Source organism: Apus apus, chromosome 6 (genome assembly GCF_020740795.1).
Source record: "Apus apus isolate bApuApu2 chromosome 6, bApuApu2.pri.cur, whole genome shotgun sequence".
Lineage (NCBI taxonomy): Eukaryota > Metazoa > Chordata > Aves > Apodiformes > Apodidae > Apus > Apus apus.
The window spans coordinates 34,537,165-34,562,246 of record NC_067287.1 but is presented as its reverse complement, the minus strand read 5'-3'; the positions used below and the strand labels follow the sequence as shown (position 1 = coordinate 34,562,246).

General features: G+C 37.6%; 1 protein-coding gene across 4 annotated transcripts in view; it reads right to left on the bottom strand.

The window, feature by feature from the left end:
• Positions 1 to 25,082, bottom strand: part of NCKAP1 (NCK associated protein 1) — a 58,162-nt gene that overhangs the window by 25,462 nt on the left and 7,618 nt on the right. The window contains exons 2-17 of one of the 4 annotated variants that reach the window (XM_051624206.1): positions 21,012 to 21,029; positions 19,829 to 19,939; positions 10,142 to 10,234; positions 9,940 to 9,996; positions 8,847 to 8,989; positions 8,671 to 8,761; positions 6,963 to 7,100; positions 6,285 to 6,333; positions 5,662 to 5,818; positions 5,044 to 5,100; positions 4,431 to 4,527; positions 4,140 to 4,246; positions 2,911 to 3,043; positions 1,423 to 1,504; positions 921 to 979; positions 66 to 211 (exon numbers count right to left, since the gene is read on the bottom strand). In XM_051624206.1, coding sequence (XP_051480166.1) covers positions 66 to 211; positions 921 to 979; positions 1,423 to 1,504; positions 2,911 to 3,043; positions 4,140 to 4,246; positions 4,431 to 4,527; positions 5,044 to 5,100; positions 5,662 to 5,818; positions 6,285 to 6,333; positions 6,963 to 7,100; positions 8,671 to 8,761; positions 8,847 to 8,989; positions 9,940 to 9,996; positions 10,142 to 10,234; positions 19,829 to 19,939; positions 21,012 to 21,029 — 1,538 coding nt within the window. The remainder of the gene's footprint in view (positions 1 to 65; positions 212 to 920; positions 980 to 1,422; positions 1,505 to 2,910; positions 3,044 to 4,139; positions 4,247 to 4,430; positions 4,528 to 5,043; positions 5,101 to 5,661; positions 5,819 to 6,284; positions 6,334 to 6,962; positions 7,101 to 8,670; positions 8,762 to 8,846; positions 8,990 to 9,939; positions 9,997 to 10,141; positions 10,235 to 19,828; positions 19,940 to 21,011; positions 21,030 to 25,082) is intronic. The other 3 variants (XM_051624207.1, XM_051624208.1, XM_051624210.1) reach the window with 3 other exon arrangements.

Genomic DNA, 25,082 nt, shown 5'->3' with positions numbered 1-25,082 from the left:
ACACTTGCCAGGACAAACCCAAGAAAAAAGAATAAAAAGCTTCTACAATCAAATTAGTAACATACCAAAATATAGAAAGATCCGAGGTTTCCACCAACATCTCTACCAAAGAATCTACCATTTTTGTGTGGAAAATGATTGTGTTCATCATTTTTCCTAGTTCTCTATGGTCTGCAAGACCAAGTGAAGCTTTAGAAACACTGGTGTAGGCCTGGAAAGACAAGAAAACTTGTGTTAAATCTACAGCTGCTTTTTTACAAAATCCATCATTATTGTCCAATATAGAGGTTAAATACTGGTTGTGGTACGCATAGGACACCTGCATACTTAAAGGCTGTGGAGATATTTTATCTTTCCACTGTAACTTAGGAAAAGCAAACTGCCTTTCAAATCAAGTCTCCAAAAGTTATTTGAACACGACACCATTTCACAGATAAACTGTAAAACAAATGTGTTGACTATATACAAATATATTTGAAAATATAAAAACAACCCATCTATCTCACCTTGAGAGAATTTATTTGCAGAGCAAAGGGTCCTCCCCTTTTCTTAAGTCAGTGGAAGATACTATTATTGCGAAGTATGGAATGGAGCTCATGGAACACACTTTTCCCTCTGAACAGTCTCTCCCTTCCTTTGGCTGGGCAGCCTGAATCACACCCCACACACTGCACAGTTGCCAACTAACTGCTCATCCTCAACACACCGTATTTTCCAACTAGTGTCATCACCCCAAAGAATGACTTGCAAACAGAAATCCATGCAGACAAATGATCTAAGTATTTGTTTTATTTTAAAAGCAGGTTATCCTTAGATAGCCTGTCATCCACTTACAGTATGAGAGTTACCCAAAAGAGCACTCATTCATTAAACACTGATTTGAAGTTAATAAAGTGTCACGTGTATTTACAATTTCTTACCTGCAATCTAAACCAATCTAATCTCATCCCCCTGAAGTCAAATACCTCTCCATCTTCAACTGCATCAGGAAAAAGCACACAACATAAAGCTTTTAAGAACACAGCTTGAAATTCTGATATACTATGTCAGATCTTATTAAAAAAAAACCCCAAAGTACTCAAGAATTCTATGGGCACTGCACCTCATGCTTTAACCTAAGAATTTCAATCCATTACAGCCACACTAATTGAAATATCTAGATGAAAACATGCATAATATGCATTCTCATTTAAAAGGTTGGATTACTTCCCAATAGCATTCTTGAACAGCTCTCTTTGCATAGTGCTGCCCTGGAAACGGGACATACAAGGAGAAGCAGATACCATAATGAAAGAGAAACAAGTGAGCAAGTTCAGTTGATGCAAGTTATCTGCTTCTACTGATAGCATGAAAGCAAGCGATGAAGCTGCCCAGAGAAATCCACCATTCTGTTACTATTTTCCCAAGTTCATTTAAACTTACCTTGTTTCACACTTAGTGAAGTCATTGTGTTTACAAAAGAGGACATGATGATGGACTCATCCTCTGGGCACACTGAAAGATTCTGAAACAAATGTTGTCATTGTTATTTCAAACATGGTTCATGAAACCATGTCGATTCCTATGCTCAATTTATCAACTGTACTCTGAAATGTACAATAATTTACACACAGTAACTTAATCGATGGACTATTCAAAATAGTGCTATTTAGCAGCTTTCCATTTTTAATTCATTGTTTGATGACAGATATCCATAAAAGCTTGCTTCCAAACCAACATCTGCTTAAAACTGAACAATCTGTCAGTCTATGTGCCCACAAATTTTAGGCTGTAGCCATTTACAAAATGGACACCAAACACTGTTCTGAACTGTACAGGTACCTGATCCATCTACAAAGAAAATCTGGCCATGGCAGGACACAACAGAGCCCATAACAGCATCACTTTGCTTTCCACAAAACCTCCTCTCAACAGTTTTTTACTAACATTGACTTCATTGATTGATACCACCTGAAAGATGGGCTATCAAGTTTCCAAACTTGACAACACGCAACAAAAGGCAGTTTCAGCACCTGATAAGATCATATTTCTGTTAAATACAGAAGTTTCTCTTAATTCCAGTTATGACTGACATATTAAGCTCCAAACTGAAAAAAAATCCAAATTATCCATCATTTGTCTATCAGGTGCTTGATACCTGCTACAAATGAATTAAAACCAAAATTCAAAGCTTTTTTTTCCCCATGTCAGTTTGATCCTAAGGAATATCCTATGTAAATGCAGGAAACTTGTGCCATTTGTAAAGCATTTTTAAGTTAAATCTCAGAAATAATTTCCCTGTAATTGATGACAAACCAAAAAAATACTCTATTCTGTCACAAAAAAACCCCAACTGTTAATTTGTAAGTTAAAAACAGAAAAGCCTCAAATGTTCAAAGTAAACCCAGGGATTCCACCACATGTAATAATGTAAACAGTGACAGCAACTGGTATTTAAACTGTTTAAATAGTTCCTTTAAATGAACGGAGTATCTAAGTGGGGAACTTACGGTAACTGGCAAATTTTTGAACACAACCAGGCAGCTTCTAGCACAAGCTTCTCAAGTCTGAGTACCTGACCTAGTCACGAAACTCGGGCTCCATCTAGTGGGCATCAGGGTGAAAACCGACAGCTCAGAGAGCCTGTCATTTCAAGATTATTTCCATCTCAAGCAAGTTGCTACAACGCTCCTTCCGTGGCAGTACTCGTTTCATTGTCTCTAAATATATCACTGATTAACATTTCAAGTACTCATTTAACAATCAAAAAGCACAACCCTGTATCCCAAAACTAAACAGTACCTGAATGTGATTTATTCCATAAAGTTCATGAATATCCACAAACATGGATGCATTTGCTAAGCACATTTTGGAGTAAAAACCCATTCCAAAGTTTTCATTTGAGAACCCAAAACCACAGCCCTGACATACCTGAACAAGCTCATTCAAGACCACTGCATCAAAGCCAGAGAGATACTGCACATAGTACCTCTGCATCACGGGCCCGTATTTCCGCACGTGAGCTCTGAGCTCCTCCATGTAGAATATCAGCTCAGCTATGTGTCTAGGCAGGAAGATGAGGAAAAGCTTACCAATAAGAAAACATCCAAAAAGATTAAAAACTATTTCTACCAGTGAAATGCTTCCCAAGATAATTTCCTCCTCTACCTCACTTTTCAAACTATTACTAACAGGCAATTTCTGTAAGAGAAGTTTTGTTCACATTGTACAAGCAGTTTACAGAGGTCATTTTTTCTGCAAGGTAAAATCCATTCAACAGTGGATACCAGGGTCCCCCCAAGGTTATTTCCAAGGTGTGTATAACTACTCACAGATTTTTTTAAGAAGGCTTCCTATAATGCTCGATATGAAAAAAAAGTAATTCTCATTAAGTGGTTAAATGTGAAAAAAAAATATTGTAGTAACTGCTTTTCTGGTTGGTTGGTTTTGGTGAGCTTGTTTTTTAAAACCATCCTTGCACAGGATGTTTCTGAGAGGCTGTGGGACGTCCATCCCTAACACCTAGTCCAGTAAAGAACCCTCAAGACTTTTTCCTATTCCAGCTGGAGAATAAACCTTGTCCTTGTCACTTACTTAAATGCCTGTGGTCAATACAGAGACTTCCCATCGATCCTGTGTTCCATAATCTTGAAAACACCTCAAAGATAACTAGTGCCCTTCTGCCTATCCATATCATAAAGCTCTTAAACCCATTTCTCATTTTTATCTTCTGTTCATGAGAACAGTAATGCTGTATTATAGAAATAAATCTTACCTGGTTTAAAAGACAGTGTTGCTACAATACAGGAGACATTCTACATATCAAGCTTTTCGACCGTTTCCGTCCCCTCACCACACTGATTTGTTCAATGCAAATCACTAACACCTAAGTCACATGATAAAGTTTCTTTTTCTTTTCTTTTTCAAAAGAAAAAAAGTACTAACTTCTGTAAAATACTTCTACTTTATCAAAACATTTTCTAGAGAAAACCAACTTTCACCCATGTACTTCAGTTTCTGGACTGCCCTAGTAAAGATTTGCTGAACAGTCCCAGCCTTTCCATATCACCCTCTTTTCCGTGCCTCCCAACGCATTTCATCTGTTAAGCTCCCACAAATATTTATATTTATAGGGTATCACACTAGAAATTGTTACATACTTATCTATGAAATCATCTGCACTCTTCTTTGGCATATTATCTGCATGACGAAGCAGCCAAATAATTTCATCACGAGCAAAGGACAAAGCCATAAACACAAAAAGTGCCTGAAAAAGAGAAGTGGTTTCAAGGTTATAGACCTGTGCAAAATTTGGACACCTCGTGCACACTAAGAGGCAACAACTCCCTGAAACCTTAAAACCCAAATAGGTTTGCTCTCAAAGTGTGGGGGTTTTATTTCCCCCAAAAAAGCAAAATTGGATAAATGCAAAGCAGAAGGACAGTCATTACCTTGGGACCCAGCAGGCCTGGCTGATCAGAGAGGACAGTCGCCAGCTCCTTGAGCGCCGAACGCAGAAACTTGCGTCTCTCTCTGTGCATTGAACCACTGCACCAAAGAACACACCAAAACATCACCCACTGTGCTCAACACACCATACTGGATTTTTCCAGACATTTAAGCCCCGCCACAGGCAGTTCACACCATACCAACTTCTGAAGTGCAGTATTTCAAAGGATATGGTTCAATTAAAATTGGCATCCCCGTCACCAATGCTATGTATTAATGAAGTATGACTAAATTTAGAAGAAAAAGGCTCTCTGCTCTGATCTGTGATTTGCATTTGACTGCACTAAAACATATTTAGTTTCTATTCCCATAGTCAAAAACTGGAGCATATATAAAACTAAATTCATCTGTCCTGAAAATCTGAAAAACAATCTAAATCATGGGAAGTCAAATCAGTAATGGCATACCATTGGGCAAATCCAGATTTAAAAGCACTATCAGTACATTATCTCATTTGAAAACACACAATTCATCCAAGATTCAACAAATTCTGTTCATATTCCAAGTTCACTAAGAAAAATAAAATGTGTGTAGAAAACACTGTCATGCACTCACGCATGTGAAACAGCAGCTTCTTTGCACTCTCTGATGTCATTAATACGCTTGTTGTAACTGCAAGTAGAAAAGCCAACACAGTAATAAGTACCAGTAGCACAATTTTGAAAGAGCTGTGATGCCACAGCAAGCAGGATACAGCAAAAAGGTCACACAAGACTCGTTTTCCTGCTCAGAGCTAAATTCTAGAACTGGACACCAAAACCTAAAACCCTCTCTGCTCAAGTGGTCCTGGTATTAACGGGTAGAGACCTCAACTTAATTATTGCTTGAGTTTTCATACAATATATTGCAGAAACTGTGGCAGAGTTGCAACTTTTCAAGCCAACTCAGCAGTCGTGACATATTTCTCTTCCCTAGATTAAGATTTGTGGGCAACTCGAACTTTTCATTTTTAAGTCTTATTCACCAGGCTTTCTCAGTACTAAAATTAGAAAAACGTTATGAAATCAGGCTCCTGAAAATTATGCACGATTGAAACAGTCCAGATGCTAAGCAAAAGTGTTTGGGTACCCACTATCCTCAAGCAGAACTTAAATAACGTTTTCAAAACAGCTCTTCATTAACTGATACTTTTAACAGAGATTCTGAAAGGAGATGAAGAGGACAAAAACTTACCCTCGTATATTGACAAACAAGTCCTCTGCAGCTTTGTGAATGTGGAATACTTCATCTCGAAAGAGGGCCAAGCAAGAGCTGCTTTGAAGTGCAAGTTTCCAAAGGTTCAAAGCTGTAGCATCACTATTCAGGATTCCATGGCACAAAATAAATCCAACTTCAAAAGTTCACATTGATGTATGTCACAAACCAGATGCACAGAGTAAGAGAACAGTGAGATTACTATGCATTTTCTCTTAAATAGTTCAAATAGTTCATTGATTAATTGTTTAATGGAAAACATGGGGTTTTTTATATACAAAATACCCCACACTGTTCTAGTGGAGGTATTTTTGTAACATCAGTTACTTAATGCTGATACTATTGAGCTATCATCATCAGAATGACTAAAACTCACTTTTAAGCCAAGTCTGGAATAAACTGATGATAAACTCCAGTGCATTATATGCTGAAATCAGACTTCACAGCATATAGGAGTATGATACACACAAATAACACTTCCTCAAGTTCTCCAGAATCTAATTTGAATGTACCAGCTTTTGTACTGAAAAGCCAGTAGACTTTTAAATGTGGAATTTTTTTTTTATACAACCATGAGCTATTTCAGAATTTTTTTTACTCACAAATGATCCATTTTTCCATTGCATCCAGAGAGAGGTATTCACATGGCATCTGTTGAAAAAAAACCAGTCATTTGTAGCAAACCAATTACATAAAAGACTATTTCATATGAAGCATTTATTTAGAAAAAAAAGGGACAACTAAAGCCTTGAACTGCTTGTGGTTACTAACAGGGCCTTGTTTTATCCCTGTAGAAACGGAGAGCGTGATCTTTAAATGAGCTTCCATATTGTCCAATAACACCTTGAAAAAAACAGTGAGCAAACTTTGACAAATAGTTAGCTTCAACAGACACTACATATAAATACACTCAGGAACTAAAGGCTTTTAAGGTACACTAATCACAAACTAACAGCTGTTAACACTTGATTCTTTCATAAAGGTGACCATACATATTATAACTGAGAGAACAAATGCAAATAGTAAAGATTTTATAAGACTTGTCAGTTCTGATTTTCAGTCTGTTGGCCCACAAACACCCAAGACAGTACAGAGGATTCCTTCCTTCTACACTGCAGTAGTTAACATTGCTTCCTTTCATCTTTTGATTATCAAATACCAAAAATTAAGGCATGAACTAACCTTGAAAGCGTAATTAAATAGAAAATAAAACCTCTCTACACTATTTTGCAGAACACCTGGTTTAATTCTATCATCCAATGCAAATGAAAAGGTCATACCGTGTCAGACTGTGCAGGATTAAGCATGGTGCTGGGGGCACTGATGAGGCTCAGTAGTTGTGCATTTCTCCACTGATCAGCTGAGAGATTTCTTCGAGGATAGACCATCTGGAGTGAAATCAGAGCATCTGAAAGGGACTAAAAAGGAGACCAATGGCTAGTTTGGAAATGTCCTCAAGGCTCAGACTTGAAGCAGTATCCTAGTTCTTTACTTCATGCTGTGAACTGTGTACTGACACTGCAATACTCCAAGCACAAGAGACACTAAATTTTATCAGTAGTGTCTTCTCACCAATTTTTCTACCACTAATCAAAACATTTTTACTGAACTGGTTCTGAAACTAAACTTAAGGTTAAAACCCACTGCATCTAGTTCATTTCACATATCAAAGACTATTCCAGGCTAGCAGGGATGAAGAGAAGCAGGAGGTTTTGACTTTATTTTTTAATTAAGAATTATAAAACTCAAAGTTCAGAATTGTTGGACATGAAAAACATCACAGAGACAAAAAATCTGCCATGTACAACTGGGAGTTAATTATTCAAGCACCCCAATTATCGTGTTATTCCTTTCTCTGCCACTTCATTTGGTATGTTAGCAAATTATAATTATTTTGAGCAGATGCTGTTTACAAGAGCATCTTTGCAGCTGATTAACTTATCCAAGTGCTGTCCCACACCTTGTCCCTGTCTTGCGCATCAATACCAGTGCATGTCTAAGTCCCCTGGGAAGCCAGGTCTAAGCCTTATGCCAGCAAAGAAGGTCATTCAGGCAAGAAAGAAAGTCATCTGCTGAAGCTAATGCCAAGGACTAAACAACTGACTGCAAAGAAGTGAAACGATGGAAGGACAACTGAGTGTGCAGTTCCTTGAGAGTGTAAACTCAAGATCTGTGTCTACAGCATGATGCCTGAAGGGATCCCTGACCCCAGTTTCTACCTCTAGCACAGAATAAGCAAAAGAGCAAACATCAGACTGAAAAATGGCTTCAAAAACATTTCAAGAGAAATGACTGCTCTACTATTACATATGAAAGCATAAAAAAAATACTAAGAAGTGAAGCATCTTCATGATAATGTATACAAGAAAAGATTAATTACAAATGCAATCCTTAGCAAAGTAACTCTTAACAAGATAGGAACTGTGCAGAAGGAAGCATAGCAAAAATAAGATTATGGATTGTTCAGATAAATGAGAAGCACTTAAATTCAGAATACGTCAAGTAGTAGCTGAAAAAAATCTGAATTTCTAGTGACTATCTTCAAAAGTTTAAGGAAATGAAGAAAAATATCAAGAGGGCTAGAGAAAGAAAACACAAACAAAACAAGGGAAAAATCCAAAACTTTAAAAACTTGAGGCAGTAGCTTATTAAACTTCAACTGCTGCCCAAGATTGTCAAAGTAAGTTGTCAGGCCATCAGTTTGCAAGCACCTAAAAACTAATGGCTCTATAAAGAAGTCAGTACCAATTAAACAAATCTAGTTGGCTTTAGCAGAGAAGCAAAACCAGTGGACAAACAAGAAGTGATAAACAGGATATACACTGACTCTGATGAGGTTTCTGTCAGCTCTTTATGGTACTGTCAGATGAAAACACAGCCTACATAAATGATCACAGAACTGCAGCTTGACCAACTGTGTAATAATAAAAGCTTAAGAACATAAGTACAGAAAAGGTTACTGTGTTCCTGTAAAAAGTAGTTACGTACTTTACTGTGAGGTACAAATTCCTCCATCATTTTCTTCAAAGGATTTTCATAATCCACAATCATCTGGCCAAGGCGTGGATATTCTCTGTCACTAAAAGCAACAACAAACAATTCACTCAGGTGTAGTTATTATTGCTCTCATTAAACACACTTCTTACACAAGAGATTCCCCTTACCTTGCTCCATGTGTCATTTCATGGGCATAATTATACAAGCCGATGATCGCCTTCCTTTCTTCAATTCGAGACAGTAGAATCATGAGGGTTGTGTAGGTTATAATCAAATCTAGGTAGTTCTTTGTTAAATCGAAGTTGACAGTCTAGAGGTAAAGAATGTAAGTAAACCATTCTAAAGCTTTCAGAAACAAGTATTGAACTTTTTCCTCACCTTTCGACCAATTTTAAGCATTTTTTAGATACAACAAACTGCCTTGAACAAAGGTTTTGTTCGGATTGCACAGAGATTTTGTATAACCCTCATTTATTCACTCAAATCCCCAGATCTGTTTGTATTCATGAAAGCAAGCAAGCAAACATCTCTCCGGGCTCAAGTGTCACAGGACAGCTGACAGATAGGCAAACTTTTCTGGGATGGTACCCATCAGTCAGAAACTGCCTTGTCCTGTGAATAATATTTTAAATAGACTCTCCTATGTAAAAAGAATAGCACATAATCCCCCTGACCTGCTAAGATAATTCCATCACACCTGCTCCCCTACAACAGCAAGAAACCAAGTCAGTAAAAACTTAGAGTAATGACTAAAACTAGCAAGGTGACACGATGAAAATTAGAAAAGAAAGCTTAAACCAAAAGAAAAAGGTGTTTGAGGTTTTTTTGGTGTTTGCTGGTTTTGAGCTTTTAAAAATTTAACACTTTAAGTCACCATTGTATTTGCTTTAGACAACACCAGAAGTGACCTCCTCACATATCTCTATGATGGACAGCAGCAAAGTTCCTGCTTCGAAAACCCACCTGGCTTAAGAAAGCAGATGACACTAAACCCTCTATGAACAAACCTGCAGGCACAATAAAGCAAAATTACAGAACGATTTGTATGTTTGGTAATGAGCAATGAATGCTGTTACTGCTGTCCACAAGTACACTGTTTAAAACGGCCTAGTTTCTGACTTCAAGCTGCTTGTAGAAGTTTGAAATCTGAAAATTTCAGTACTAGAGATGTAATGCTTCTTGGACTATTAAGTCCTACTAATTCTAATGACTGTGATAAGAAATTAAGTGGCATTTGAAAGTTAAAACACAGAAACTTACAATATCAAAGAAGACTTGACAAACATCAATAGTATTCAGCAGCTCACAAACATGGTCCTTGAAAAACAAAGAAATAACTTCAGTTTATAGAAGAACTAAGTAAAACATTTTACTCTGCTTAGTGATGGAGACTGGTCATTTCATAATCAAAAAGACAGAAACCTGATGCAATAGAACAACTGACATGTTTGCAATACCTTACCTTAAATTCCATAACATCAACAAAAGTGAAGTAGTACAGTGCCAGGTTCTTCAGAATCTCCGATTTCTCTTTCTGGAGCTGAGCAAGCTGTTGCTAAAAAAGAAACAAACATGCACACTGATCTTAGAAGATCTTGAGAAGACTGCTGAAAAATGCTACCTGTGAAGCACAGAGTAACCATCAGGCTACGCAAAGAAGCCTTAACGTGGTTTTCTGAGACTGAGGTTCTGTGTGTCTGAAACACACACAGAGTTCTCAGAACAGACCACTTCAACAGCTGCTAACTATTCTTTCAAGTCAGTCAAATTAGTACACGTTAGTACCAAAGTCATATTCTTTAGCTCTGCTAGAGGTGAAAATGGGTAGTTAGGAAAACAGTGTTATCATATGTATAATTAGGAAAAGCAGAACAGTACGTGAGCACAAAAAACCCAATTACATTACTTGAGGTGGCAGAAAAGGTGGCAGGTTACAAACTTAACTACAGGAAAACATTATGCTTTTAAATTCTGAACTTACCAAAAAGAATATCCAGGCAAAGCCACGTTAAGCATGCAAAATAAAATGTAGATACAAACATAAAATACAGTAACGGCTCTTTGACCAGTTCCATATAAACACAATAATACATTCAAACAAAAGCAACAAAATAAACAAACAAAAAAGAAGCAAAACACTAGCATTAGACACTGGTGGATAAAATGGAAGAGGCAAATGTGAATACAAAGGCATAAAACAGTTCACAAGGATTTTTTTTAACAGACAATGAAGAATAATTTGATTCTCATATTTTTCAAAATTTTCTGGAGGAACCAGATAAACAGTTGGAATTAAAAACAAAAAACAGCTGGTACTGAAAAGTAATTTTGTTTATCTATGTATTAGTCTTAGAGCACTGCAAGAATCCAATTATTTAACTTGCAATGTGTAGCTACTAATTAAGTCTCTTCCCTGATATGTGCAATGAAATTACTTATAGTCATAACACTCAACATGAAAAAGTGGCCTCCAGAAAGCTGCATGTTTTTAAATTAAAAACTGATCAAGTTACACAGAAATTTATTCTCAGAAGAGCAATCAATTACAAGAAAGAGAAATTGTTTCAAATTGGTTTGCTTATTTTCCTGTGAGAGGTTAAGACTGAATACACTTCATCTCTCTCTCTCTCTTGACAAAGCCATACTCAGTGTTCTCAGTTTTATGCTAAGCACTAAAATTCCTCTAAATTATACAATAAAAAAACTGCCTAGACCACTACTGGACCATTGTATCATACATAAAATAACTTCTGCTGCTTTCCTCACAATTTTTAGATGGAATTATGGTTTATAGAATCCTTGAGCCATAAAACCTCCATTATACCCAAGGAAAAAAAGGCACATTCACAGTTATGAGCAAATTGGAATGGCTACATTATAAATCACTCCTGCCTACTCTTAAACCAGAGCAACAGCTTTAACTTTGAAGGTTTGACTTTGAATGCCTGCCCTAAGTAGTATTTAATTTCCTTTCACATAGTCATCAGCTGGGACTAAGAAGAAAAACAGGTGCAAGTACACATGTTTATTCTGTAACTTCTAAACATCTCTTCAGAGGTCCCTTCCGACCCCTAATATTCTGTGATTCTGTGATCTCATGCAGCAGGAAATGGGTTGTTTCCCCTTAAACTGCTGTCCTAAGTTTATTTTCAAACATAAGTCTTATGAATTGTATTTCAAGCCTCCGTATGAATTAGCTCCCACCCTTCCCAACATGTACACTGAACTTGAACTGCTTTCTGCTCAGAGCATGAAGCATCCAGCATCATCATCCTCCAAAGCACCTGGAGCTTCTGCAGGTCTGCACAGCTCCAGCAAATCTTGGGTCAACTTGCCTCTGTGCTCAGGACCTCCCTAGATGACAGAGCACCTTGTAGTTTCAGAGCTGCCTCCTCAGTCAACAGTTGTCACGTCAAAAATATTCACCACCTAAGATGCTTGGTCTTCATCTTCATCCGAACCCTTTTGTTTTCACTATTTATTGCAAGGGATTCGGTGTTAAAATGCCAAGCATAAAAAGGGTTTGTTTCTGTGAAGCTCACCCAAGTGTTGGATGAATTTTAAGACTTGCTTCATGAGCTTTCAGAACAGACCATATCTTCTCATTGAGAAATAAGAATAATTCTAATAATTCTAGTGCAGAAAGACAATGACATTAAAACTCACATTGCAACTGCACGTGTGCTCTAACAACTTTCTCCCACTGCAGTCCCAACTCAGACTAACAAAGGTGCAATACTAAGGCAGACTATCAAGACCACAGGTAAACAACACCTTTGATATAAAAAACAGCAATTTAGTGTCCACTTCTGGACACTTTCAAAGCCACAGGTTAGTTGGGCCACAAAAAATGAAGTGGGGACACGTGGCTAAAAAAGGAGACAGTGCCTGCCTGCAAAATCATCTTTTTTTTTTCAGACAGTCAGTGAAGCTGTACATTAACTAAGAATATAGGGAGGTATTTATTACACCGAACCAAAAACTAAGGAATCACTGCTGTGCCATCTCAACTAGCTACCTGCATTCCCAGAAATATTTCCACCTAAATGATGCTAAAACTTCCCTACATAGTTAAGGTGATCATTCTTCAAGCTCTTGACTGTTAAGCATGTAGGGTCTTGGTGGTTTATTTGCATTTTTATCTCTCCGAAATGTGGGTGTTGCTCTTTCCACACCCACTGCAACAAAACTTTCCATTACTCATTTCTGAACAGCTGTTAAGAAATAGTTGGTGCCGTATCACTTTTATTTGGTTTGAGGCTTTTTCCTTAGCCTGCAATTTCATTTATCAGTAAACATTTTTTTCAAACATTCAACAGAAGTTTGAAAAAAGGATGAGGTGAAGAAATAACTCTTTAAAAAAGCAACTAGTATTAGAAGACTATTTTCACTATAGTTAACCATACCTTGTTGATTGGTTAGACAGAAGTGTTTTATTTATTCTTAAAGAATATGAAGCACGAGTTAAACGGATAAGGTAAACAGCATATCTGTTGAACGAGGTGAATTAGATTTAATTTGTAGAAATTTTAGCATAATACAGCAAGATAAAATGAAATAATGAATTTTGTATATTAGCAAGAAAACACCTCTTCAATAACATTTGAAGCTTTTTATTAATAGAGATTTAAATACCAGAGAGCGAAGCTGACACTTCGTGAAATAGGTTGTCTACAAAACAGGTACTATTACCAAGCTGTCTTCTGCCTTTCCTTCCTCACATTAAACCCCCAAAATCTTTGCATAGCTTACTATGTACACAGAGAAGTGACATTAGAAAAAACACAAAGAAGTGAAAAACAAATAAGCAAGTTCAACACAGCCTCACTTAAAACTCTTGTGAACTAAGTGTCTCAGAGACAAGAAAGTAATGACAGATGCTGGCATGTTAACAAGGTGAATAAATACAAAATTAATACGAAGGCACAGGGAAAACACTGGACAACTAGAAAAGATTGGTTAGAGAGTTTAATGCATGGAAAACCAGAGAGTAACTGTAGTTCTTTAACTACTTGACCATTTATTTGGTAGCAGTACTATGCGAATAAATGCCTTATAGCACAATCCATGATGAGAGAGTTGGCAGGGCAATGTTCTCCTTGTATCAAGTGCTGTTTTTCCTGCAAGTACCATTACTAAACACTTGTGTTTGTTTGCTACAAACCAGTATCATAGATATTCTGCTGCCTTCAGAGAAAACACCAACAGCTTCATCTTACTAGCTGGAAATTAAGTCCCAAAAAGCAGTATTACAAATTCTGACTGTTAAAATTCTGGAGATAGAAGCAAATAATCTCTGTTAATATCCTTAGCATTGTTTACTACACTCACTACACTTGCCAGCAGGACAATCTTTAGATGACTTTTAAAACTGAACTCACACAAACAAAGTTCTCAGTCGACAAAATCCATAGCAGAACGGTGGGAGAGAAAGAAGGTTCTAATAAAATTAAGAAAACAAGGTATAAATTTTGTAAACTAAGCGTAGAATGATGGATGTGTCCTTGGCCTTATTATTTACAATTAAAAGCAGCCTCTGAAGTAACATGCTGCATATAAAAAAAAGTAAAAGACCATTTCACATGTTTACTAATGTTTCTGCTGCCAGTTTTATTTTTGGTTTTCAAGTTCCTAGCACTAATTTAACTCTTTTGAAAAGTAAAGAGCCACCCATGACCCTCTACAAGTGCTGCTGTCCCCAGGGTTGACCGTACTCATATTTGCAGACAACTGGAGCAACGAGGCTCCTCTTTAAAAACTCATCTGCTTGTCAGTCATAAAGCACAGTTTCCCAATTCTCTGAATTGCTTTTACATCAACTCATACAATTCCTACTTTAGGCTCATTACACATTATTCTATCATACAAGCTTTAGCCACAGCTCTTGACATGGCCAACGCCGCTACTTACAGAATAAAAGCCTTGTCTGCTCTTCTATACATCAAAATGTTTTGGACTTATGTCTCTAGCTGCCTGCATACTTACACTTCTGTCATGGAATCATCAAAGAACAATCATTTAAAATGCATGAAAATTAATTCTGAAAAGCAGATTAGCAACACGGCTTAACTGAAACACTGTTTAGGTATTAATGAGTTGGTTTTTTTAGGTATTAATGAGGTTTTTTGGTTTCTTTGGCTTTTAACAGCCAAGCTCTAAAGTCATCAATCATCATACGCAGAGAGGGCTTCAGTTGGAATGGATGAAGAAAACAAGTTAAGCATTACAAACACACACTCCTTTGCAGGTATTGCACACAGTATTAAGCAACAACAAGCATGTGACTGGTGTGGTTTACCTTGGCAAGTGACACTTATGGACTGATTTGACTTAAAGCCGTGTACTATAATGTTTTATAACCAATAATGACAAATTAAATTGGGTTTGGATGCTTCTCCGAACTCATGCACAAACAAGGGTTAAGCCACAAATATAAACCCTACTGCTGATAGTGCTTACCATTCTGAAAAAAAAGATTGAGTTACATTTTGACAGTTCTGTTCGGTGGAACATTTTCAAGAACTTTCAAGATTTGACATTACCTTTTGGAATCACTATGAAAAAAACAACAGGCTGAAAAATTGTATGTAGTATTCTCTGTGTTTTTTTAAAGCCTAAGTAATTTTAGGCTGCAAAGTCAGACTTAAAGTGTCAGGCAAAAACCGAAGGCACCAGACATGCTACTGCACACAAATCTGAACAGTAGGTATCGTTCTATCAGAGCAAGGCATTGGCAAAGCAATTCCAATTCTGAATGATTTTTAGTTCAAGTGTAGATAAATTTGTGGGTTTTGCAGATACATCCTATTGCCAAGCATAAGATAACTCAACTGCTTGTACAAAGCTGCATAGAGAATGGTTATCCATTGGCTGGCATTACTCATGCAGGAAGATCTCCTGTTTGCTCAACTACTGCCCTTGCAAGTTCTGAAAAATCACTCTCATTTTCAGTCCCTTTAACACTGGAAGTTCCCTGAGCAGTACTGAGCAGAGCTGAACAGGAAGCAGTGCAAGGAAAGCATGGCATCCTCTTACCTGGAAAAGATTTCAGTCCTCATGGTCAGAAACCCAGTTAGTTTTGCAGTGGAATGTAGGGAGTTGGGTTTTTACTGCTTAAGCAAGCAGCAAGGTGTCTGAAAAATTGGGTCTCCCAAACAAGAGTTCCAAAACTCCAGAAAGGCGGACGAGAAGTAATTAAGTTGACTGAATTTGGAGATTTAAGTTACTTTGCTCAAGTTAACTCTTAGGAAATCAGCTGCCAGAGGTATTGTTTCCTCAAAAGTTTCTTTATAGAAAAAGAATTAGCAAGGCAGCCTGGCTGAGACTCCCATTTTTCCACTGAAGAGAATTTCTAAACTATCTGCGCTAGCACAGGGCTAGTGAGTGCTAGCACCTTCTGGCACTGCACCTCTTGCAGGGGATGGAAGGACTACTTGAAAAAGCAAATTATTAGTTGTATTTAGTTGTTTTGAAAAAGAAGTAGCTAACAGATTAAACATCAAGACTGGTTATACAGTGCTTATTTCAATGATTTAACTATAAAAGCAAGAACTTAATCAAAGCATGCATTATGTCTTTTAAAAAGCTTTGGCCAAGGAGGTCCAGCCACACTGTGCCCACACCAGCTCTTCCCACATCCAACTAACTTGCTATGCAACCAGCTCACTAAGAGATGAAACTGCAAAAACTGCAAAAGGCCCTGTAAGCAAACCAAACATACATACTGAGATCTAAAAGGAGAAACCCAACACACCTGTGAAGAAAAAGTAAATATAATGTAAAGTGAACTAATCCCTATCTACAGATCCTAAGACAGGCAGGCTGGAAGTATCACACTCATACAATGTTATTTCCAGTCCCTGCTGACACAATAGAGCTGAAAATTATTACAAATAAATCAGGGAAATAACCCTCCCAATACTATCTCCTAATAGACTGAATGTGGAGGTAACACCAAACACAAGGGAACTGGCACAAACACAGCTTTTAAAAAGATCATGTGGATAACATGGCCATTTCTCCTACTAACTCCACACATACAAAACTTGTGAGTAATGCTCCACTGCTCTGCTCACTGCTAAGCAGTGACTAAGCTTCAGCTTCTGCAGCAGACATGGAAAATATAGGAAGCTTTTCTACAGGGAAATTGCTGAGGAGCAATACGAGTAAAAGGAAAACATATGTTCAAGAAAGAAAGCAGATATTCTCACTACTTCCCATATGAGGTGTTTTGGGAAGCAGAAAGGAGGCCAGCTCTATCACACAAAGGCACAGAGCTTCACGGGGGCAGCCAGCAGGTTTTTCAGACCTCACTTGCCATTCACAGAATATCTGTATCTGTTCTCTTTGCATTTCCAGTTCCCCATGGTGCATTATTTCATTTTGGTTTTATGGTGCCAGTTCACATGGATTGAGAAAAACAGTAATTTTTAGGTGCTACTACATTTTTTGAAGTTTAGAATATTCTTTAGATTTCTCTGTGGCAAGTACCTTGTCTGTATGCCTTACAAGGGGATGACATCTAAAAATCCTCCACAACAATCAGGCTGCTTCTGCATCCCTTTGAAACTTTCCTTCTGAAGCTAGTCAAGGAAATTCAGTAAAAATAAATCTTATCTTGAGGCAACACTAACACAATCAGATCACTCATCTGACCAAAAACAATGACTAAGGCATTTTATTTTCATTTGAACTGCTCATAAGGTTTCTCTCTTGTTACAATATTGAAATACCTGCGACTGCCACATGTAACTCTAGACTGACTCAACATGTCAAACACTGAAGGAGGACCAGAAGCTGTGTTTTTTGTAAATAGTGATGTAAAAGCTATCAATAACAAAATCACTTGTTTCAAAAGACCAAAAATGCAGATTTTTTCCAAGATTAGGCACCTATCTGAACCGCAGCAGAGGCTGCTCACACTCTTCAATAAAATGTTCAGTTCACCTCCAAGACACAAAAAAACCAAATGATGGCACGGGAGAAAAACTAGCAGCTAAGAAAAGACCAAATAATTCAAAAAGGCAGGCACCAGTGTTTCTGTCACTGAGTGCAAGCTTGTTTAGCAACATCACCACTGACACATCAATCGGTGTCACTACCTGTATAAATGCACGGTGCTGAACTACAGTGACCACTCAAGTTGAGCATAAAAACCCCAAAATGCTTCCCTGGAAGGCTGTCCTGGAATTGTCACTGCAAGGAGAAAGCACAGGTTATGATTTCTCAGCTATTTCTCCTGCAAGAAGCCTTTGCAGTATAGGATTTATCAGTGTGTCCTTGTTACAATAAGCTTCTTGACCTTTTAAATCTCTGATCACCCATTTCCCTACTACAGGAACTCCCTACGGTGGCCTCCTAAGATAGGGCAAGCTGGATTTTGGCCAGCAGGAGAAGGGAGACAAAGGAAGAACAAGGGCAACATCTTCCTGACCAGAAGCTAGATGCTGATGCCTTTTTGAGCCTGAGGATTACAAACAAAAATTTATCTTAGATCAAACTAGAACTTTCTCTGCACACGACACGACTTCTGTCTCATCAGGTATCTGTTATGGACAAAGGTTTCTTCTGGCAGATACTCCACTCTACAGGAAAACATCTGTAAATAACTGAGACAAGCCAACTGCCATCAGCTCTGACTGCAGGGAAGGAAACCCCAGCTGCCTGGTGCCAGAAGTCAAAATTCCAACTTTAAACTGTGCTCACACATAAAAAGGGTAGGTTTTTGATAACTGCTGAATAAACACAGGCCTGGCTGGCTCATGGTAAATCAACACAAGGAAATGACAAAACATTACGAGCGTGTCCTATTTTAGAAACTGTGATTGTCAAAATACATCAGGCTAGCTTTGATCTCTTTCCATAAACTTCACAGTAGCACATCATTAAATACCTATCATCAGTTGAGCTCCAAATTCTTAGTCAACAATCAGAGCATACATGTAACTGCAATAAACAAATTCAACGTCCATTGTCTTTTACTTTTAATAGTAGTGCTGCCACCAAAGTTTAAAGAACACAGAAGGATTGACCAAACCTGGTTTAAAGAGTTTACTATCTTTACATAACATTGGTTAAGAATATGCCATATTTGTTACTAACAACTTGAATACAAAGATGAGTAATGTTCAGCAGTACAACACGTACAAATTTTCAAGAGAGAAAGTGTTGTTACTGAAATAGTTTCCTCCATAAGGGTAAGTTTACCTGATTATTTTTTTCTTTACTATTACTGGAGATGATTATATAGAAATTCTAGCATTGTACAAGAAACGAATTACTCCCACTGCTATTACCACCACCATTCAGCAGGAAACTTAAAGCAAGCCTTAACCTCTCAAGCACACATGCAGGTAGCTGCATGCAAGGAACATGCAAACCCAACACCTTACCTCCACTTCCCACTTTAGGAAAGAAGTATAAGCTGGTAAAACAAACACCTTTCCCTTGACTTTCAGATGGGAACAGAGAAACAAGTGTGTAACACCTGCCAAAAAGCCTACCTGTAATCTAATAATCCTAATGATCTCTGAACAGCTACAAAGTCAAATTCAGAAGGGTGAAAAATAATTTCCCACTGCAAAATAACTCAATACACGTGAAGAGGAAACAATTACATCTCCGTATTTTGTACTTGACCAGGTTTCTCCTTACATACTAAAGCATTCTTTATTCCCCAGGGACTGACCCCATAGGCAACAGCACCTGTTAAGTACAAACACATTTTCCCACTTTGCAGTCAGGTGCCTTCTATTGATCGGCTGGCCAGGACTCATCCCAAAGAGTTATGCAAATTCCATCTTCTGCCACCAGTCTGGTCACCAAGAATTTCTACCGTCAAAGTAAGGCATGACTTTTTCAAGAATTACTTCCCATTGACAATTCTTTGAAATGGAACAGAAAGGAGTAGGCAAAAAGAAAACCAGAAAGTGTCCTTCTCTAACAAAACCAATCCAGAACTACAGTATAATATTCTCTCATTGTACACCGTTCTTACTGAAGTACTCTGTCTGACATATGAAGTGACAACCATATTCCAGCTGCAACTGTCAGCATCAGATGTTTTTTAAGAACACACAAAACCTCACAGATCTGAACAAGCGCTCAAGTGCATTGATAAAAATACTTATGTAGCCATTTAGTTACTTACATTGTTGTTGCGTGTTTCTACTGCTGGGAATTTCCTGACTATGAATTTGACAGCAGATTCCAGGTTTTTGTCAATAAGATAGGATGGTTTGGCTTTGGGGTCCCCGCATGCCTATAAAGAAATACAACAAAAATGAAGTAAAATCACAATCATCCATCTAAAGCTAAGTGAGAGTTGCAAATCTGAAGACAAACTAGGAAGATTCTTTTGTTTGTTTGTTTTTAGTGAGCAGGTGATAAAATGATAGGCAAAGTGCAGGGACTGTCACAGCTGAAATATGCAATGGAAAACAGTACAGAGATGCTCTTCTACTGAAAAAGATGCATGAAAGTATCAAAGCAGTTAGTGCAGAACAGCAGTGAGGGAAAAAACTCAATCCTAAAAGAAGGAGAAAAAAAATTTTTCCTTTTAATGCTATTCCTGGTTTGAGGTAGTGTTGTATTCATCTGGAGTTAATACACTGTTAGAAAACTCAATCATATCATCAGTGCAGAGCACAGTCAATGATTAAACTACACTTTGTGAAACAAAACTAAAAGCCCCACCAATCTGCATTTAATTTTCCTTTAAACTGTTAATTGCAAGACAAATTTTCCATCCCACAATAAAACCACCAATACTTGCCTAAAGTCTCATATTTCCTGAGAGTTTTGCTCATTTTCTTTACTCCTACAGTAGCATAGGCTGTGCTTTAAAAGCAGCAAGCAAGATATTTTATTAATTCAGTCTCTTTAGTAACTTACAGAGGTATCAGAACAGTTTCTGTGGACAAAACGACTGAGAAGCATCTACTTTTGCCAGCTACAGTGCATGCTGTCAGACACATTGCTCAACTACTCTGACTAGCGAGCCATGCTACACCCTTGAGTTTGGAGCAACACACTAAAAGCAGAATTACTTACATGACAAAATTTGTGCTCAAATGGCATTTTCTCTCAAATATTCATTTACTTTTATAGTTCTCACAGGGATTTGCAAAGGAGTTTCGTGTCTCATGCAAAATTATATTACATGCTAGGCGTTCCTACGCAACACAGTGAACTCAAATGACAGCTCGTTTTAGAACTTTTCCACACTGATTTCTATGACCAAGTTGCAGACTGTAGAGACAGAAGTCATGGAGTATGAGACCGATTCTGAAAGCGGGCAAGCGGGCAAAGGGAAGGTGAAAAGCTTTGCAAACCTTCCAAACTTGTCCTTGCTGGGAAAGCAGTGTAATAAAAAGAGAGAAAAATTACATATAAACAAATCACTCTTAAACTCCAAAATATGTTACATTTAAGAAGCTAACACACTATTACCTATATCCACGAGAACATTACCACCACCGGTTACTCTAGGCAGCATACTTTCTACTGGATGGTGGTTATTCTAATACTCACAAGCAACTTTTTACATGTACTTTTTAGCAATTTACTACTGTGCAAAGTTCTGCTTATATGCTGAAACACAGAACTTCAAATAGTACTTCCAAACTAAGTTCCAGTAGGGAAAGAAAAAAAAGCAGTTAAGAAACATCACATGCAACTACAGAGGGAAAAAGGAGAGAAACTCAGTGAAGTTTTACATACCTGAAAAAGAAACGGTAGCCAAGAAAAAAAAAAAAAGAATAATTATTGTAAGTTTCTAAAACCTACCAGCAGCACATGACCATCACGATGTATGCTAACATACTACTCCAATACCAAACTCCCACATTCACTAATTTCCCCAGAAAAATACTCAATTTAATTACAATGTCACTTCTATAATACTCCAAGAGGAATCTGTAATTCAAATAAATTCAGCAACATCCATATTACCAATTAGATATTAAATAGCTGCTTCAACATTCTTACTGCAGCAAACAACACATGCCACAGAAGATCTATTCCATACACACTCTCAAGTCTTGACACAATTTCAAAAATACAAATTAAACTGTAAATAGGCATCAACAACGTAAACAAGGCACGTGTCACAGTTACAAAGTCTTAATCAACTAGATGCCACATCTTTCCCATAATCTGTGTCAGATTATTGCCATTTTTTGTCCTTGCCACACATGATATAACTAAAGGAAACATCACAAACCAAGGAAACAGCTCAATGGACAACACATATTTGAGGCCTGTTAAAACCAACATGGTTGCCCTTACACAGGAGATGAGAGATCTGCCATCATGGACTTCCTAATGTTAGCAGCCTGAATTGAAACTTCACTTCCACACACACTCCTTATTTTTCCTAGCAACAGAGGATTTTCCTCATATAAATCACCTCTCCCACATGTTTACCAAAAATTATCTTCTGTCCAGGCCCTTACACACAGGTCACTCACACAGAAAAAATATGTCTGAAAAAACTCAGGTGCACATCCATCCTGGTGTGCCTTCAGGAACTCAGTTGCCAGAGATGATAAACATAATCCTAAGTCTAACTACCAATCCCTTTGATATTTCTGAACACGCAACAGAGCTTTGCTCCTTTCCACTGATTGTCTGCTGAAATCCAACCTTAAGCAACTCCAATTCTTCCCCCTCATAAACTACACAAGATTGATCCATAGATAGCAAAGAAAACTGCTGCAAGATATACATGGTTAAAGGTATCTGTCATATGCTTCAAAATTTCAGCTACCTACATGGACCGAATAGAGAGGACAACAGACACCACTGAACAAGTGAGTCGATGCCTCTTCCTTCCCCCTTCCACACTTCACAACAGCTCAGCTCCTTTCTAAGTGCAGGTATTATTTCGTTACTAGCTCTTATTGCATCAACAGTTTTCATCCATATTGTTACCTGCATTCTGCATCACAAGTAAAACAGTCTGCATAAGCTAAACCTCTCATAAGACAGCAAACAGAGCTACAAAGCTCAAGCTCACTCTACTTTATTCTAGAAAGCATAAAATCATGAAAATACAAACCCCAAGTGTCACAGTGTGATAAGGTACATAATCACAATTATGCACTGCAGAAAGAACAAAGACATTGAGGGCAATGGTCTTAGAATATAGAGGAGAAAGGCAGTTTTTGCTGTTAATCATTATATTAGTCAACACAAAATCCCTTGTCAGAAATGTAGTAGGCAGAAACATCATAGTACAACATTCAAAAATCGCTTTGCCATATACAACTCTCCTGCATTCAAACAGAACTTTGAACATTAACCAAATGCAGTAGCCCTTTCTCATTCAGCCTAAAGTACAACTTATTCCCCCTACTTAGACTGCAACAACCTCTTTTTCATTTCTTACCTTTAAAACATAAAACAGAACGGCTACATTTTTCACCCATGAAAAAAGAAACTCAGGGATTAAAAATGTTCTTAGTAGTGCAGCATTAATGGCATACAGCTCTGAAGCTACGGGATTCCAGCTGCTTCAGCCCCACAGTACTATGCTGAAAGAATCTCCCAGCAGTCATCTCTAAATTCCTTTGTACAGTCCTAAACAGCTGTCAAGCAGTTACCCTGAAAAAGATGATGCAAAGCTACCATGAGAGACTTATGTAAGTAATTAAAACAATAAAAAGGATTCTGACACTGGGTTTCTATCAAGTGACCCAGCATTTCCTTTCACAGCACTTCAGAATGGTACCCTGCTATGGTAAGCTCTCAACTAAGAGAACATGTTTTGCTGATCTGATTGTGTGCATCCAACTCTAACAAGAACAACGGGATTTGTTATTCCAAATACATCTTTGCTATCGTACACACAGGCCATCACACTTCAGGTAAGACAGATCAGACCACGTGTACTATGTAGAGATCCTTCACTATGCTGTACATTTTGAATGTAATTAAATTGTTTCCTACCCACCCTAATATCCTGGATAACTATATTATTACCAAACAAAATTCAGACTCAGTTCTTCACTTCATGCCAATAGGTTCTTCCATAGTATTTCCACTTGGAAAACGAAGAACACTACAGAGCTTCACTTTCTAGGCTGTACTTATTCAGAAGCAGTCAAGAAGAAAATATCCAACAACAAAAACCTGAAGGTCTGCATTTCAGATAAGCAGCCTCTAAAGAGCACAGAACCCAAACTGCCTTTGGCCCAGAGTACAACAACGTGAAGAGATACAGCAGAGACCTTTTATTCCAGTACTGCAAAAATCAAAGCCTAACATTTTACTTCCTACTTGAGGACAGAGAATGGTGGATAAGAACAAAAAAACATCCACCAACAAAATTACTACATTTATGCAGCTGATGTGACATGAACAAACGAAGTCTGTGTTCAGACACAACTAGTTGTTCAAAAACTAGAGCACGACACAGTTTACAGAGTGCAAACTCTCATTCGGAACACCTAAACCTCACTCCTTTTACATAAACCTGCCACATGTACTTAAGTAAGAACCCTGGGAAGTTACATTGCGTAGGATGATTAAAAAAGCCTAAATATGTTACTGTACTATGAAAATACCTTTTATAATATTTTTTGTTGCTAAACACAACCTATTGCAAATTATTAGCAGGGTTGATTCCCAAGAAAGGAGGAACAGAGTGATTTCAATCAGTAATTTCCTATTTTCATCCCCAAACCTCCTACATCAGCAGATGATCATAAAACAAGTCATATTTTGCAGCAATTTCACAATTTTTTATTACTTCAAGAGATCTTGACTTACAGTTACTGCAGACTCGAGATAAAACACTGCTGAGCACATTTCCACTAAACTGTGACAACATAAACTGAAAGAATCTTGGTCAACAAATCACCTCACCTTCAAGTCTCATTGACAAAGGAATCCGCACTAAAAGAACTCGAATTTAACCAGCAAATTGATGAAATAGCAACATCAGCACAAAACATACAGTCCCCTCAGTAACTTTCATTTGTAAATTGAAATACACTAAGATTTCACATATTTTAAAAAAGGGACATACACAGTTTAATACAGCACATAACCTAGACACAGAGGAAAGGCATGCACAGTACGTGGCTCTTCCTCCCTTGCAACAGCTGCTGGCTTTAAAGACTTCACCCTAAAATGCATCCTTAAGTTTCAATGCCTGCTTTGTGGCTATGTGTCCTATAAATTATAGTAAATAATACAAGGCAAAGAAACATTCAGAGACCAATTCATCACTAGCTCCCCATTTCTGCAAGATCAAACACATGAGCTATTTTTGCTTTCTGTCATGTATTTAAAATAATTAGATGACCAACTGACAACCTCTAATTCTGAGAAAGCAAAACTCCTGACAAGAGTGGTGAATCATCAGTGAAGAGCTGCTTTGAATGGTGAATACACAAGGA